Source organism: Ilyonectria robusta (assembly GCF_021365365.1).
Source record: "Ilyonectria robusta strain PMI_751 chromosome Unknown BGZ61scaffold_4, whole genome shotgun sequence".
In the NCBI taxonomy this organism is placed as follows: Eukaryota; Fungi; Ascomycota; class Sordariomycetes; order Hypocreales; family Nectriaceae; genus Ilyonectria; species Ilyonectria robusta.
The window spans coordinates 1675625-1690631 of NW_025764438.1; the positions used below are offsets into that span (position 1 = coordinate 1675625).

The window sequence follows — 15007 nt, forward strand, 5'->3', positions numbered from 1 at the left end:
GCTGTCCCGACTGAGACTCATCCATCGCAGCTATTCGTTCCGTACCATGGAGTCGTTGAAGCTCTACAACTCGCTCAAGCCCGGCGCACCGGTGCCGTTCGTGCCCATCGAGGCTGGAAAGGTGTCTTGGTACGCCTGCGGACCGACCGTCTACGACAAGAGCCATCTGGGCCACGCACGCAACTATGTCTCGACTGACATCATCCGTCGCATTCTGATGCACTACTTCGGCTTCGACGTCAACTTCGTTATGAACATCACTGATATTGATGACAAGGTACGAGCTGTGTCTCAGTGATCAGGGGTCATGCGACCAATCTAAACGGCTGGCAGATCATCATCAAGGCCCGACGACAACGCCTACTGGAACTCGAAAAACAAAAGACGTACTCGGCCGAAGAGCTTCGCGAGCTCGCCCTCTCCGCTTTCCGAGCATATGCCAAGAGCAGCCTGCCACTGCTGCTCAAGGATGGCGAGGAACTCGATACGACCAACTACACTGTGCGAAAGGAGGCTGGATATGGTGGGGTGTTGGCTGGAGGAACCATCTCTGGCGAGGGAAAGCCGGGCGATGATGAAGCCAAGGTCAAGATGCACCTTAACAACATGAACAATGCCGTTGATGCCATCAATGGAAGCAGCATATTCCCCGGCACAGACGATATCCTGCTCCCCTACCTCGATTCCCTCTACAAGGAGACCATCGACACCCGCGACCAGACCATGTTCACGGATCTCACCCAGAGCATGGAGGATCTTTTCATGGAGGACATGGATGCCCTCAATGTTCTTCGCCCTGACGTCATCACACGAGTCACCGATTACGTCCCGCAAATCGCCAAGTTCGTCGAGAGGATTGCCGACAAGGGATTCGCATACGAGTCCGAAGGGTCTGTTTATTTCGACATTACAGCGTTCGAGCAGGCCGGAAACACCTATGCACGATTGCGCCCCGACAACAGGAACGACAAGTCTCTTCAGGAGGAGGGTGAGGGCTCGCTGTCCAAGAACCTGGGTGGTAAGAAGAGCCCTGGCGACTTTGCGCTCTGGAAGAAGTCCAAGGCTGGCGAGCCGTTCTGGCCTAGCAAGTGGGGAGACGGCCGTCCTGGGTGGCACATTGAATGCTCCGTCATGGCGTCTGATGTTCTGGGAGCTCAGATGGACATTCACTCTGGCGGTGTTGATCTAGCGTTCCCCCACCACGACAATGAGTTGGCGCAGAGTGAGGCCTACTTCTGCGACCACTCGAAGGGTGAGCACACCTGGGTCAACTATTTCCTCCATATGGGCCACCTTTCCATCTCGGGCTCCAAGATGTCCAAGTCGTTGAAGAACTTTCAGACTATTCAGGATGCTTTGTCCTCCACGTACACGTCGCGAGGCATGCGGATTGTCTTCCTTCTGGGTCGATGGAACGACGGCGTGGAAATTTCCCCTGACATGAGACTGCAGGGTGAGAATTGGGAATCCACCATTAGCGTATGTACTGTACCGCCCTTTCTCAAGCATCACAACTAACCAAGAGCAGAACTTTTTCATCAACACCAAGTCCCTACTTGCCGAAGCTGGCATTACTAGCGGCATCCAGTCGCTTTCCATCAACTCGGATAACAAGCCGACCGAGGGCCTCCTCGGTGAGCTCGAGCAGGCTAAACAGGAGTTTGAGGCTGCCCTGGCCAACTCGTTTGATACCCCCCGAGCCATGGCTGTTATTCTGAAGTTGGTCAACACGGCCAACATCCATCTCAAGGACAACAAGGATGCAGACCTCACGGCGCTAGAGGCAATGGCCCGATGGATTACCAAGATTGTTGGCATTTTCGGACTGGACGCCAATGCCAAGCCTCCGTACAACGGCCTTGGCTGGGCAACTGTTATTGCCGCCGATGTGGAGCCCAAGACGGCCGTAGAACCCTATGCGGAGATCCTCACCAAGGTCAAGGCAGATCTCGCTGGTCTCTCGCTTGAAAACTCAACCATCTCGACTCTGCTCGGACAGGATCCTATCGCAGAGTTTGAGTCTGTAGCTGCCAGCGGCTCCCGCGACCCGGAGCAACTGGCTCTGCCATACTTGCGTGTCGTGTCGAAGATCCGTGACGAACTCCGCCAGATTGTCGGCAGCCAGGCTCCTGAAACGAAGAAGGCGATTCTAGTATTGACTGACCGAATTCGCGACCAGGACTTTACTAACCTGGGTGTCTACCTGGATGACCGGCCAGACAACCAACCCTCCCTGATCAAGTTTATTCCCGCGGCGGAGCTCATTGCAGCCCGCGAGGAGAAGGCGGCGCTCGCGGCAGAGAAGGCGAGAAAGAAGGAGGAGGCCCGTCTGGCGAGGGAGAAGGCGGACCTGGAGGCGCGTGAAAAGGCCAAGGTTCCTCCGGAGGAGATGTTCAAGAACGACGAGAGGTATAGCGCCTGGGATGAGCAGGGAATGCCCACTAAGACGAAGGACGGCAGTGATGTGCCCAAGAGTCAGCTCAAGACGCTGAAGAAGCAGTGGGACCGCCAGAAGAAGGCGCATGAGGATCTCAAAGCGAAAGGCCTGCTGTAAGCGAGTATCTGTGAGCCCGAGGTGGCGATTGTCCGTGACGAATTAGAGAAACCATTCTTAGGACCAAAAAAAGCGGTTGATATGTTCAGTCATGTTGGAGCCAACCGGGGTTCATCATTCACTTCAATTGGTTGGTACGTCATCTGCGTTCGTGGAAATGGGCTGCTTTGACTGCGGTGTCACTCGTATGGCACCGAACGGTGCCATGGACCCAATACTCTGGATTGCGAATCTGGAGCTACAGCCGCTGCAAGGATCCCTGCATGTGGGTAAGGTGGATGTGCGAACGGCTACCGCTTTGTACGTAGTGCTATCGATTGCGCGATGCAAACCCTGGATGAGGAATTGCGAGAAAACGCATGAACAGGGGAGATGCTGGGGCAGTGGATATCGGCAGTCAGTTGGACCTTGGTTTCCCCGAAGCACACGACGAGATGGACTCCCCGAGATGGACTCCCCGAGATATGCTCTGGAGTTGTTACAGCCTCGGTGATGTTTTATGCAGGCAAAGAAAGAGGAGAATATTCGATGAAGGTGTAGGATGTATAGATGGCGTTGAGGGCGGATTTTAGACTAGGACACCCTGCAACACATCAATTGGATCAATATCTAGCGAGACAACACCTCACCACCTGCGTCTCTCGAGAGACCCCGACACTTCAACGAGATGCGATCCGCAAGGACTGGAACGCGTGGGCGATTTTACGGCGACGGTGAGATAGCAACGTCTCCAGTATCCTACCCTGGATGTCTGGGATGTCTAGGTGGGTATGCACTCCGCCTTGGTCCCTGTGGCCGATTGCGTGACAGCGATGGGAGATGGCACACATGGGCCGTCTCAGGCGTAAGACACACCATCTGTCCTCTACAACCGACCGAAACGTCACGGATTCCGCGTAAACGGGCCCGCAGCACGCGCAATTCGCCAGTCGCCGTCGCCAGCGGTACGAGGCGAAATCTCTGGCGGGCTAGCCTCGTTGTGCCATGGCGCTGCATGTACTGCAGCGTGGAGACGGCCATGGTGGTGATGCTGCTGGGGCTCGTGTGGACAGGGCCATCGCTGCACGGGTCGTCGCAACGTGGGATGCGATCCGGCCCGAGCGACGACCCTGGCATGGGACGGGAATAATAAGAGGAGGCCGTCGCCCGTGTGGTGCCGTATCTGGACTTTTGGAGCTTCGTGATACTCGCCGTTGTGCCCCGGCTTCCAATTCAACCTCCAGTTCCTCTCCTAGTGGCTCTGGTCGTGCCCAGTATCAGCTTCTGCCCCAGATGGACAAATTCGAGGGAGTCGAGGCTGTGTCTGACGGCCAGAATGGCGGCAGCTTCAGCGAGATTGACAGCATTGACGTCGAGTGGACGCCCGAGGAGGAGAAGTCCCTGGTTCGCAAGTGAGGATGCTCCCTTCATCATGTCATTCTGTGCCTCTGCTAACACGTATTGCTCTTCTTAGGCTCGACAGAACCATTATGCCGCTCTTGATTCTCGGCTTCTTTGCCCTGCAACTTGACCGTGGAAACATGTATTTGCTCCCCCTGTCCCGCGTCTAGGAGTCGCTTTGCTGACACTCTCACGCAGTGGCAATGCTCTCACGGATTACTTTTTCCGGGATGTTGGTATAACTCAGGCCCAGTTCAACGTTGGACAGCAACTTCTCTCACTCGGCATCGTGCTTCTCGAAGTAAGTCCACGACCTCTCAAGTGTCACAGTGCCGATGAATAATAACGTAAAACTAGATCCCGAGCAACATCATTCTATACAGAGTCGGTCCTTCACTCTGGATCGGATGCCAGATTGTAGCATGGTAAGTTCTACAAACCACCCACATACCCAATTACATTCAAGATCTCACATATTCCTTAGGGGGTTCGTTGCCACATTCCAGGCTTTCCAGAACGGCCTGGCCTCCTTCCTCATAACCCGACTTCTCTTGGGGTGAGTTGCAACTTCTAGTCTCGGTCTATGTAGGGCAGCCATTCTAACAGCAGATAGTCTCTGCGAGGCTGGATTTATCCCAGCAGGCCTTTACACCATCACCCGCTGGTACAAGAACGAGGAGACGAGTAAGAGATTTTCGTGGTACTTTATTGGTAGCATGACGGCGTCTGGGTGCTCTGGCCTACTCGCATACGGAATGTAAGTCCTTCCAAATTTGCATACATCTATGAAGTCTCCGTTGACACGCGAAATTAGTCTACACATGAGAGGAGTTGCCGGTCTCGCCGGATGGCAGTGGATGTTCCTTATCGAGGGCATGTTTACTGTCGTTGTCGGAATCCTATTTCTTTCGCTTTTCCCACAGAGCACCGCCAACCCCGTTTCACTCCTGGGGTTACGCATCTTCACCGAGAGGGAAGCAAAGATCCTCACAAAGAGGATCATGATCAACGATCCATCCAAAATTAACGTCAAAGTCAACATTAGTCGACAAGAGTTGAAGAATGTGGTATGTATAATCTTGCCCATTCGAAGTCATGACAACGTCTAACGATCTCAGTTCACCAATTGGAAACTCATTCCCCATATTGTCCTTACCATCTCATGCATTGCGCCAGCCGGTACAATGGGCTCCTATGCACCGACTCTCGTTAGCTCCTTTGGGTACGAGAGATTGAAGTCAAATGCCCTTGTCTCCATTGGCTACTGGATTCTCATGGTCGTTAACATCGTATGGGGAACCATCGCGTGAGTCTCCTCCATCACCATGTATAAGTATTTCTGCTCACTCGAGTGACTTCATAGTGATAAGATCCGTCTCCGTGGACCAATGGTCTTCTTCGGCTTGGTGATCTTCTGGTGCTTCACGGTAAGAGCATCATTCTAACCCATACCCTCGCATCCATACTCACACATTGATAGCTTGGGAATAGGCTACTAATCAACTCGCCCGATGGAAAGCGAAGACTTGCGGTCCTGATTTGCGGCCTCTCCTTCGCCCAGAACTGGCGTAAGTCCTACCTCCATACCAACAGCCCGCACTTTAGAGCTGCCTCTAACATGTCCACAGACCCTGTCAATAGTTCGTGGGTGGCGTTAAACTCCGGCTCTCCTGGAGAGCGATCTCTCACAATGGCCATTATGATCATGTCCGCCAACACGGGCGCAATCATTGGAAGCCAGTTGTTCCAAGCGAAAGACGGACCTCATTACCCAATCGGTTGGAGTGTCATTCTGGGACTTGTCACCCTAGGCGTGGTTAGCTCTTTCGTGGCGAACTTGCAGTACTTTGTCCTGAACGGTCGCAAGTTTACACGAAAGGGCCTCAAGTACTTCCCTTGATCCAGTCGTCTTAGAACCGACCCGAGCGCTTCACAATACCTGCAAGCACATGATACCAACTAAAGCATTTGATGGCCCATTCAAACCGGGGATTGCATTGGAGTTGGATTTGGGCGATTGAGCAGATCACGCACCTAAACAAGTAATGAATGCACAAGTTGCAAAGAATAACATATTATTATGAGAGGCATACCCAGCTACTCTAAATCATCACTCATACTGTTTCGCCAGGAACAAATCGCTCAACCGGGGCAATAAGTCCATGGCAACCTCAAAACCCAGTCTTCATAATTAGGTCTCAGTCCAACTTCTTCAAGAGCATTTTGCTTCAGAATCCCCACACTTATTAGCATAGCTCAGCCCATGGCCAAACTTGAAGACCGGGTTGCGGGTGTCAAAAGGCACGTCCTCCATGTTGTTCTCGACGGCTTCCATTGAGCGAGGTAGGTCGAATGGCAACTTTCCTCCGGGGCTGCTCTCTCCCAGAATCACGTCTAGGAATGCCTCGGTGCTACTGCCATAGCTTCCCAGCACAGCAGCGGCCTTCTCAACAACTTCGGGGATGACAGCGGGTCTGTCCAGGATGATGTCGACGATCGTGGGCACGGTGTTATAAATAGCCGCCTGGCGTTTCTGCTCAGTGGAGTTGTACGCAAGCGATCCGGCGTTCATGTTTGCCTCGAAGACACCATATCGAGGCTCATAAGGTGCTGTGAGGCGGAGCAACGCAAAGTCGGCCTCTTCGGGAGTTTCGACGGCAGTAAAGTTTCGGTTCTCGATGAAAGTCGCGTTGAAGCCCTCGATGTAGAACTTTGTCTTCTCGGGGAGGTTTGTCAGAGGTAGAATGCTGTCCTTGTTAGAAAGCAGCGTGTAGGATCGACGCTGCGCATCTTCGCCAAGACGAACAAAGTAGTCGTTTCCGACGATTCTAGCAGCAGCCTCCGGGTCGACAAATGGGTTATCAAAGAGACCAAGGATAAACTTCTCACGCAGGAGTTTTCGGACCGACGTATCAATACGCTCCTCGGAGATGATACCATCATTGACCAGTTGGATAACAAGATCGGTACGCTCTTCGCCGCCGAACTGGTCGCAGCCAGCGTTGAGGATCTTAGCTGCCCGCTCCAAGCCAGAGAGATGCTCAACGCCCCACGCTCGCGCTTCGAAAATACCTCCGTCCATCTCGGCGTCGGTGATCAAGCCCCAATCCGTAAGAACGATGCCCTCAAAACCGAGCTCCTCTTTCAGGAGTCCTGTTACGATTCCCTTGTTGAAGGAGAAGCCAACCTCTTCGTACTTGGTGCCGATGGGGCGGGAGTAGTAAGGCATCATCTGCCTGGCACCAGCGGCAATGGCGGCCTTGAAGGGAGTTAAGAAGTAGTCGAAATTGTTTCCAGGGTACGTCTGGTTTTTCCCATAGTTGAAGTGCGAATCCTCGCCATTCTCCAAGGGGCCACCGCCGGGGAAGTGCTTGGTGACGGTGGAGACGGAGTAGGGGCCGAGCTCTTCTCCCTGGAACCCCTTGATGTATGCCACCAAGAGCTCACTGGTAAGGGTGGCATCTTCACCCCAAGTTCCCTTGATACGAGCCCAGCGAGGCTCCGTTGAGAGGTCGACCTGGGGGTGGAGGGCAGCACGGAGGCCAACTGCGATGTATTCCTCACGCGCAACCTCGGCGAACTTCTTGACGAGTTCGGGATCACGGAGCGCAGCTAGACCGAGGGACTCTGGCCACTCCGAGAAGACGCCGGCTTGGAATCCAGTGCCAATATGCTCAGTGAAGCTGTGGCGAGGGTCCGTGGAGAGTGTGACTGGGATACCAAGGCGGGTCTGCAATGCGGTTTCTTGGATGAGGTTGGTAAACTCTGCCACCGCCTGAGCGTCTTCAATGTCTGCGACGAGGTTGAAGTGCGTCATATACATGTCGCCGATGGCAACCTTGGTGCTGTTGTACCCGCCGCCACCTTGGAACAGAGTGTTGTTCTCCCCTACGAAGAGCATCTGCTGAAACATCTGACCAGCCTTCTCTTCTAGGGTCATGCGCCCGATGAGATCCTCAACACGCTCACTCACGCAATAAGAGGAGTTCCTGTACACAGGAAGAGCTTCGTCCCGGCGATTCATCCAGTGAGGGCGGCGAGCAGCACCCAATGTGACTGCAGGCATAGCCGCGAGTGCCAATGTGAAAGCGGCAGTCCACATGATGATGACGGTGCTTCAAAGACGACCAGCAAGAAAAGCAGGAGGATTTAACTGCAGGTTTAAGCCGAGGATGCTAATATTAAAAGCCATAATAGGAGGTGGGAATACATCCTCCTTTTAAGTCAATTCCCGACCACTGTTCATCAAGCCATCTAAAGTCAACTTCAAAGACCCACAACACTGATCTTCTTCCCCGAGTCAAGCCCCTCTCCAAAGTTGCTAAAAGCTGGTGATGGGACCCGCATTCAGTGGTAGCCACGGGACGTGACGTCGGCCTTGTGTCGGCGCAAAGTTGCAGGCCGGGGCATCGATGAAGACCTCGAAAGAGGTTAGGACGACCGCGTGCGGATCGGTCAATGGCATGGGGTTGATTGACGACGTGGAAGATCGTCTGAGCAACCCGGAGGCTCCGCGGAGGGCATTATACAGACTTTCTAGTTGATTTGAGAGGCTGTGGAGGGGAGTTCCATTCTCTGCGAAGCGTTTACACTCGATCTTAACTCAATGGAAGACTAACAACTTCTGAGGCAATAGCAGCAACATCCGCGACACTTACAGCAGTTACTACCAATTTGCCGAAAGATGACACAAATGTCCCGATACCATGTACAACGAGTGCCGATCCTCCAACGGTTAAAATAAGGATAGACTCATGCTCGTGGGGAACCCCTCCCGCCACTTCCCGAGCCCGGCTACCTTCACGCGTATAACCAGACAAGGGGATCAATAAGGGGATCAATGCGGGCACTGAGTGGCTCCCAGCGAGACGGTCACCACAAATATGCTCATGACTTGTCAGTAAACGTCCTTGTAGCGGGCTTGCTGCCACATGGTGGGATGTTTCTTGGGTAAGTGTGGGGTGAACAGTCGGGCCTACTGAGGGTATCACAGGGATCGAGGGTGTGGAGACTAGAGGATCGTGATGTTTGTGAAAGCAGGATCCGGGGCACATGTGCAGACGTTTCCCCATGGGCCATGGACCGTGATTGAGGAGAACCATGCATGATGTGGGGTTCCGCACTGGAGTTTGCTGGTTCCGCGGTGTTCATGAATGCTCCGTCGTTCCGTGATGGGTTTACTTCGGGTAATGAAGCATCACGAGATGGAATCGTCGGACTTTTGGACTGGATCTGTTCATGGTTGGATCCGCTCAATCACCCAACAACATATGTAAGTTGGATGTCTCGAGTTCGGGCCTTTCCAGGGATCCGTCATCTTTCTGCCTACCTCGCATGTTAGTCCCTCCTCGTCTTGTCTCTGTGGGTTATTCCCCAACTCTCCTCCTCGGCCGGCTCTTCATTTCGGAAAAGCGAAATGTGGATACGGTCAGAGTGGTTAGTACTGCCATTCCGAGCCGGACCCGGTCGGCTTCCGCCTCGGGTCATAGAGACGCTCAGGCTCTCAAGCTGGTTCAATCAGCATCATTCCGGAGTCTAGTGTCAATCTAGTCGGATTCGAACTATTGATTTGATCTGATTTAAAGCAAAGTCGGGTGAGATCATGGCAATTAGGTTCACCGACACACGGAATCCAATTGCGATTTGCCCCGGATTCGTTCGTGATTTTGATTCGGTCTTCGGAAATAGTGGCCGGGTTTCATACCGGGATCTCGACCTTATTGTGAGCTTCACGACGCTCCAGGTATCGGCAATTAACCAGGTGACGAACAGGTAAGCTTTCGCTCTTTCTTACTCAATTCACAGCAAGACCTTCAAATTAAGAAGGCCACCCCGGATAAGCGAACCGGGTTGTTGGTTCTTCTTCTGCATCTGGAAGTCATATACCAAACGGGCGGTTCGGCGCCTTACAACTACAAGCAATTGTGACCCGGCCCAGTTCAATTAATGAATCACTAAGAAATATTCTCCGCTCTCGGGAAAGGTTCCCCCACGGATTTCCGAAAGCAGTTGGTGCCGCCATTAATAATCTTACGAAAAAAATGGTATTAAGCGACGCCGTCGTCATGAAAAGTTCGGGGGCTTTGGGGGTTTGGGGTAGCATTCGTTCGTCCAACATCAACATTGCTGCCCGATGGAACTCGTCGCGTAGCCCATTTAATGCTCTTGGCCGTTCCCATGTGTTTTGAGTCTTCTTGATCCTTTGCTGTCCTGTATTACTCTCTGTACTCGCTGCTTCGTTCCGTGATCCACAATGTCAGGCAAAACCTCATCTCCAGCGCCCCACGGTTCAAGTGGGGGCTCGGAGAAGCACCAAGAAGACATTGAGAAGCGACGAGAAGTGACAGAACAACCGCTCCCTTCGTCTACTTCAGATAATGAGCAGGATGACGATGACGACGATGTACGAGACACATCAAACCAGCCGGCACAGGACCTTGAAAGGATGAGCACTCTTGGCACAGTCCTGAGCAGGCTACGTTCGCGACGAAGCGCCGTGATTGAACCACCGCCTGACGGAGGCTTGAGAGCTTGGATGGTTGGTGAGTAGTCATGTCTACACGTGGACTCTAGCACGGCTACTAAATGACCTCGCAGTGTTTAGCACGCATCTAGTAATGATGGATACTTGGTAGATGCCCCCAAATACTCCAGGAGGAAGACTGTTCCTAACACTGTCTAGGGGTATCATTAATTCTTTCGGTGTCTTTCAGCCGTACTACATGGACAAGCTGAACCGCCCGCCCGCGGATATTTCTTGGATCGGTTCATTTGAGGTTTTCCTCCTCTTCTTCATTGGCACCTTCGCGGGCCGTCTAACCGATGCCGGCTACTTCCGCCCTCTATACATCGTGGGCGTTATACTCGTCAGCTTGGGCACGTTGATGACTTCCTTCTGTTCCACCTACTGGCAGTTCTTTCTTGCACAAGGCATTTGCGTGGGCCTCGGCAACGGCCTCCTCTTCTGCCCGTGCATGGCCGTCACTTCGACCTACTTTGCGAAGAAACGATCACTTGCCTTTGGCCTCACCGCAGCCGGCAGTACCACAGGTGGACTAATTTTCCCAAGCATGGTGAGGCAACTCCTTCCCCAGATTGGGTTCGCATGGACGATTCGCTCCATAGCCTTGATCCAGTTCGCGACGCTCATCTTGGCCGGCTTCTTCATGAAGTCGCGAATCCCACCCCGCAGCGCAGGGCCGTTGGTCGAGTGGGCAGCCTTCAGAGACTTAGAATACACTTTCTATGCCATCGGCGCCTACCTGGTAAGGTATTTGTTCCTTCAGGTTCGATCTTTGACGCTGACGGAGAGGATAGGCATTCTGGTCGACATATTTCGCATTTCACTATCTCGCCGCATTTTCTCGCGATATCCTCGGCATGTCCTACTCCTCCTCGCTAGACCTACTCCTAGTTCTCAACGGTATCGGTGGCCCTGGTCGGGTTATTCCTGCATATATCGGAGATAAAATCGGTCCCGTCAACGTATACATGAGCTGCACACTAGTAGCGGGCTTGATCATGTACTGCTGGGCCGCCGTCGATTCCGTTGCAGGCTTGTACGTGTGGGCCAGTTTCTATGGCATTGCAGTTGGCGGTGTCCAAAGTGTGTTCCCTGCTGGTCTGACGAGTCTCACAGCAGACCCGCAGAAGCAGGGGACGCGAATGGGCATGGTCTTTACGATCGTGAGCTTTGCCACGTTGACGGGTTCGCCCATAGCTGGAGCAATCATCAGTTCTCAAGGGGGTAAATATGTTGGCGCACAAGTCTTTTCAGGGACTTCAATGGTGTTGGCGACGGTATTCATTGCTGCGGCAAGGGCAGTCAAGACGCGAAAGACAGGGCTGGCCATCTTCTCTCTGGCAAAGGTATAAATCCAGACAAATGTGGATTAATAGTATTAACATGCACTCTATACTTTTTAAATTGGCGAATCAAAAGCATATTATTTCTATTACATCAAAAGGAAGACATTCGCGAATGCCATGCGTGAGAGAGGTAGTACAGCCACGAACATGTAGTATGTAAAAGTAAAGCAACCAAAGCGTTCAACAACGCTCAACGCAGCCTCAGTAAAACTTCCAGTGTACTTAAATACTAAACCCAGGACAGGACCCGTTGGCGGCGCCTCTGCGGGTGGAGATTGATGAGAGTTTCTGCTCCCAATGTGGTGCGTGTCGCCAGTCTCCAAGATAATGGACTATTTCTCGACAATGCCTCGAAAATTTATGTGTTCCATTCTATAGAGGCTTCAAGAAACATGTTGGCCAGCAACTTGAACCGTTTATCAGCCAACTATGCGAAGATCGGCGGTGCCTACTCAGATCGCTAGCACGGTGCTCTGTCCCGGGCGGCGAAATGACATCAATACAATTTGGTCAGATGCTTCTCATGGCTGGCCTAACTGCAACCATCACTTCTTAGGTTCCGATTAGCGAAATTGGTCTCCATTAAAGTGATTTGATCTAAGTAGATCGCGCCCACAACATTGGGATGAAAGACGAGGACGACTTCTCCAGGACCAATGCTGATCTCTCCGACGAAGAGAAGATGTTAGTATTTAAATAAAAATATGTTAAGGGGGGGTGGATGCATACTAATGCTGCTAAATTTGGTGGGAACTGGTTCCGGAGGACCTCTGCTGCATTCCGATACACTGATCTGACTAGGGGAGCAATGGGGCTGGTGGATGTTGTCTTCCACATTCCCATGACGGCTCATGCCAGAACCATGACCAAGTCACCCCAATTTTGGATCAGATCATCTTAGGGCTTACTATTTGTAGGCCAGACGGAGCCGTCCAACAAGAGATGGACCTACTTGGCGTACACTTGAGACGAACCCAGCCGATTAAAGATCAAGTCTTAGCATCAGGTCTTAGCATCGGGTCTTAGCGTAAATATGCACCGCCACAGAGGTTTGCTAAAGACAAGCTTTTTTTATCCATGCTCCAATTATTATGGGATATCCTGCGGCTTTCTGTTCTCCGCTCAGGAACTCTCTACCGAGGTCTGGACGAGTTGGTTCAACAGTGACGTAAACAGACGCCAAGCCAGGGGATTACAAGTCTCAATTGGTAAATGGCAAAAAGGCTCGATGCATTAATCATTTGACTCTCTCGCTTAGCTTATTAGTTTGAGTCCGGAACTGGTGTGGCTTGCATCTTCCCGCGAGAGACTCCGACCTCCCCGCAAATTAGCATCCTTGACGTCACCACTCTACACCCTCCTCATCATCTCGATTCGTGGCGTCAATTCGTCATTCTCATAATTCGTCATAGCTTTTTGGATACAACCTTGGAGAGGATTAAAACCGCACAGGTATCCTCCGGGTCGTACTTCATTCCTTCTTCTCAATCATTTACACCGAAGTACACCCTGTCCCTGTCCAACAACGAATAGCGGCCACAAATTCCATTCGCTCCAATCACCAAATTCTCTTATAATTAAACATGATGATCTCTAGACCCATTGTCAGATCCTTCCCCCGAGCTGCTCGTTCACCACGCGCTCCGCTGCGTCACGTTCGATTCCAATCGACGTCATCCTCGTCTAGCGGCTCTCAGTTCACTACCGGCATAGCTGGCGGAGTAGCCGGTGCAGCCCTCTTCTATGCCGCGTATTCCTTCACGCCTGCTGGACAGACAGCTTCAAAACTGAATAAGGCGGCCAAGGAAGCTCAAAAAACGTATGAGGTGGCGGCAAAGAAACTTCAGGAGAAGACACCAACCCCCGATGAGGCCGTCAGCGCAATCAAGGGATTTGCCTACTCTTACGTTGGGTGGATCCCTGGTGGCCGTTCATACGTTGACACCGCTTTCAACGACTGGGAATCTGTTCGGAAAAATCACCGCGATGAAGCAGACGAGCTCGTCAACGAAGCATACAAGAAGTTCCAGGAGATTTCCAAGCTCGGTCTCAGCGTAGAAACTGCGTCGCGGGCTTACGATGTCCTTGCTGAGCTTTCGAAGAAGATTGCCAATCTTGCTGGAGATGCACTTTCCGACATTCTCGACAACCATCCTCAAGTCAAAGAAAAGCTCGGTGGAAATGTCGATAAATTGAAGCAATTCGGTGAGCAATACGGCCCCGAGGCCAAGAAGCAAGTCGACGAGACGTGGAAACAGGTCAAGGAGATTTTTGCCACAGGATTTGGTGCCGGCAGTCTGGAAAAGGCCCGAAAATTGATTGAGGAGAAGGTGGAGCAGATCAAGAAGCTCGGCGACGAGGCCTGGAAGAAGGGACTCGAAGAAGCCAAGCCCCTCCTCGACAAGAGCCCCAAGGTGAAGGAACTTGTTGAGAAGAATGCCGACGCTCTCAAGCAAGGCAACATCAAGGAAATATTTGACAAGGTCAAATCTGCAGTCGAGTCTGGCGACCTGGGCGATTTGGAGAGCTATGTCAAGAAGGCTGCTGATAAGGTCAAGTCCAAGGGCTCTGAGGAGTGGGTAGATGTGGACAAGTACTTGAAGATGATTCCTCAGGGAGACTTTGTGTTCGAAAAGCTGCAACAACTGAGCGAAGTTGCGGACAAGCACAAGGAGGAGGGAGAGAAGTTGTTCAAGGAGACCATGGAAGAGTTGAAGCAAGTGCTTGAGAAGAAGTCAGAAAAAGCACATGAGATTGTCAACAAGGCCAAAAAAGATGCAGCTTAGCCATTCAATAGGCAATATAGATAGCATTCAGCAGTAAGCTGCGAACAAACATCTTGATCAGACTGAGTTAAGACCTCACCTCCCTAAACACCTTACCGTGCTCAGTGAAATAATGAGAGAGGGCATGCGCATAAAGTTGCAGGATTCTTCCGCACTCTCTTTTGCATCATAGTCCGTTATTCATTGCGATCTAAAGTATTTTCTTATTTCCTTATTTATCTTATTAAATAAAATATTTATTCAGCCTTTTGGCCTTAGTGATTGCTCTTTAGTGTTTGCTCGGATGAATGGTACTGAAACAGCTTCCCCGCCCTTTTCCTGTCGCAATTCCAGTCTGCATCTTGGAAGTCAGGGAGCAGTTCTAGGTAGGCCGGGTCCATGTATTTTCACCAGCTGGTAATACAGTAATCATTCAAGG

The 15007-nt window shown here is 51.9% G+C and overlaps 5 protein-coding genes across 5 annotated transcripts; 4 read left to right on the top strand and 1 right to left on the bottom strand.

Annotated features, from left to right (window-relative positions):
• Window positions 1–46: 46 nt before the first annotated feature.
• BGZ61DRAFT_491357 (tRNA synthetases class I (C) catalytic domain-containing protein) lies at window positions 47–2554 on the top strand (the record flags this gene model as incomplete). The annotated part of the gene is made up of 3 exons (XM_046250418.1): window positions 47–277; window positions 334–1479; window positions 1529–2554. 3 exons carry the CDS (start codon window positions 47–49, stop codon window positions 2552–2554), a joined length of 2403 nt encoding a protein of 800 aa, XP_046108601.1.
• A 1200-nt stretch (window positions 2555–3754) lies between these two features.
• Window positions 3755–6023, top strand: BGZ61DRAFT_445304 (alternative sulfate transporter). The gene is made up of 11 exons (XM_046245066.1): window positions 3755–3945; window positions 4008–4076; window positions 4133–4235; window positions 4292–4359; window positions 4419–4490; window positions 4548–4691; window positions 4749–5001; window positions 5053–5240; window positions 5298–5361; window positions 5415–5502; window positions 5563–6023. Exons 1-11 carry the CDS (start codon window positions 3827–3829, stop codon window positions 5832–5834), a joined length of 1440 nt encoding a protein of 479 aa, XP_046108602.1. The 5' UTR covers window positions 3755–3826; the 3' UTR covers window positions 5835–6023.
• Window positions 6024–6146: 123 nt separating this feature from the next.
• BGZ61DRAFT_344277 (glycoside hydrolase superfamily) lies at window positions 6147–7958 on the bottom strand (the record flags this gene model as incomplete). The annotated part of the gene is made up of 1 exon (XM_046239682.1): window positions 6147–7958. One exon carries the CDS (start codon window positions 7956–7958, stop codon window positions 6147–6149), a length of 1812 nt encoding a protein of 603 aa, XP_046108603.1.
• A 2065-nt stretch (window positions 7959–10023) lies between these two features.
• On the top strand, window positions 10024–11892 carry BGZ61DRAFT_445307 (major facilitator superfamily transporter). Its single transcript, XM_046245067.1, has 4 exons — window positions 10024–10476; window positions 10532–10565; window positions 10617–11199; window positions 11252–11892. Exons 1-4 carry the CDS (start codon window positions 10188–10190, stop codon window positions 11807–11809), a joined length of 1464 nt encoding a protein of 487 aa, XP_046108604.1. The 5' UTR covers window positions 10024–10187; the 3' UTR covers window positions 11810–11892.
• Window positions 11893–13151: 1259 nt separating this feature from the next.
• BGZ61DRAFT_445309 (uncharacterized protein) lies at window positions 13152–14663 on the top strand. Its single transcript, XM_046245068.1, has one exon. It carries the CDS (start codon window positions 13387–13389, stop codon window positions 14587–14589), a length of 1203 nt encoding a protein of 400 aa, XP_046108605.1. The 5' UTR covers window positions 13152–13386; the 3' UTR covers window positions 14590–14663.
• The last annotated feature ends 344 nt before the right edge of the window (window positions 14664–15007 follow it).

Excerpts from the sequence above, each read along its gene's own strand:
- BGZ61DRAFT_445304 (XM_046245066.1), top strand. The coding sequence starts at position 3,827 with ATGGACAAATTCGAGGGAGTCGAGGCTGTGTCTGACGGCCAGAATGGC. Across the intron at positions 4,077-4,132 it reads CAACTTGACCGTGGAAACAT|TGGCAATGCTCTCACGGATT; the intron begins GTATTTGCTCCC and ends ACTCTCACGCAG. Across the intron at positions 5,362-5,414 it reads TGATCTTCTGGTGCTTCACG|CTTGGGAATAGGCTACTAAT; the intron begins GTAAGAGCATCA and ends ACACATTGATAG.
- BGZ61DRAFT_445307 (XM_046245067.1), top strand. The coding sequence starts at position 10,188 with ATGTCAGGCAAAACCTCATCTCCAGCGCCCCACGGTTCAAGTGGGGGC. Across the intron at positions 10,477-10,531 it reads CTTGAGAGCTTGGATGGTTG|TGTTTAGCACGCATCTAGTA; the intron begins GTGAGTAGTCAT and ends ATGACCTCGCAG. Across the intron at positions 11,200-11,251 it reads ATGCCATCGGCGCCTACCTG|GCATTCTGGTCGACATATTT; the intron begins GTAAGGTATTTG and ends CGGAGAGGATAG.
- BGZ61DRAFT_445309 (XM_046245068.1), top strand. The coding sequence starts at position 13,387 with ATGATGATCTCTAGACCCATTGTCAGATCCTTCCCCCGAGCTGCTCGT.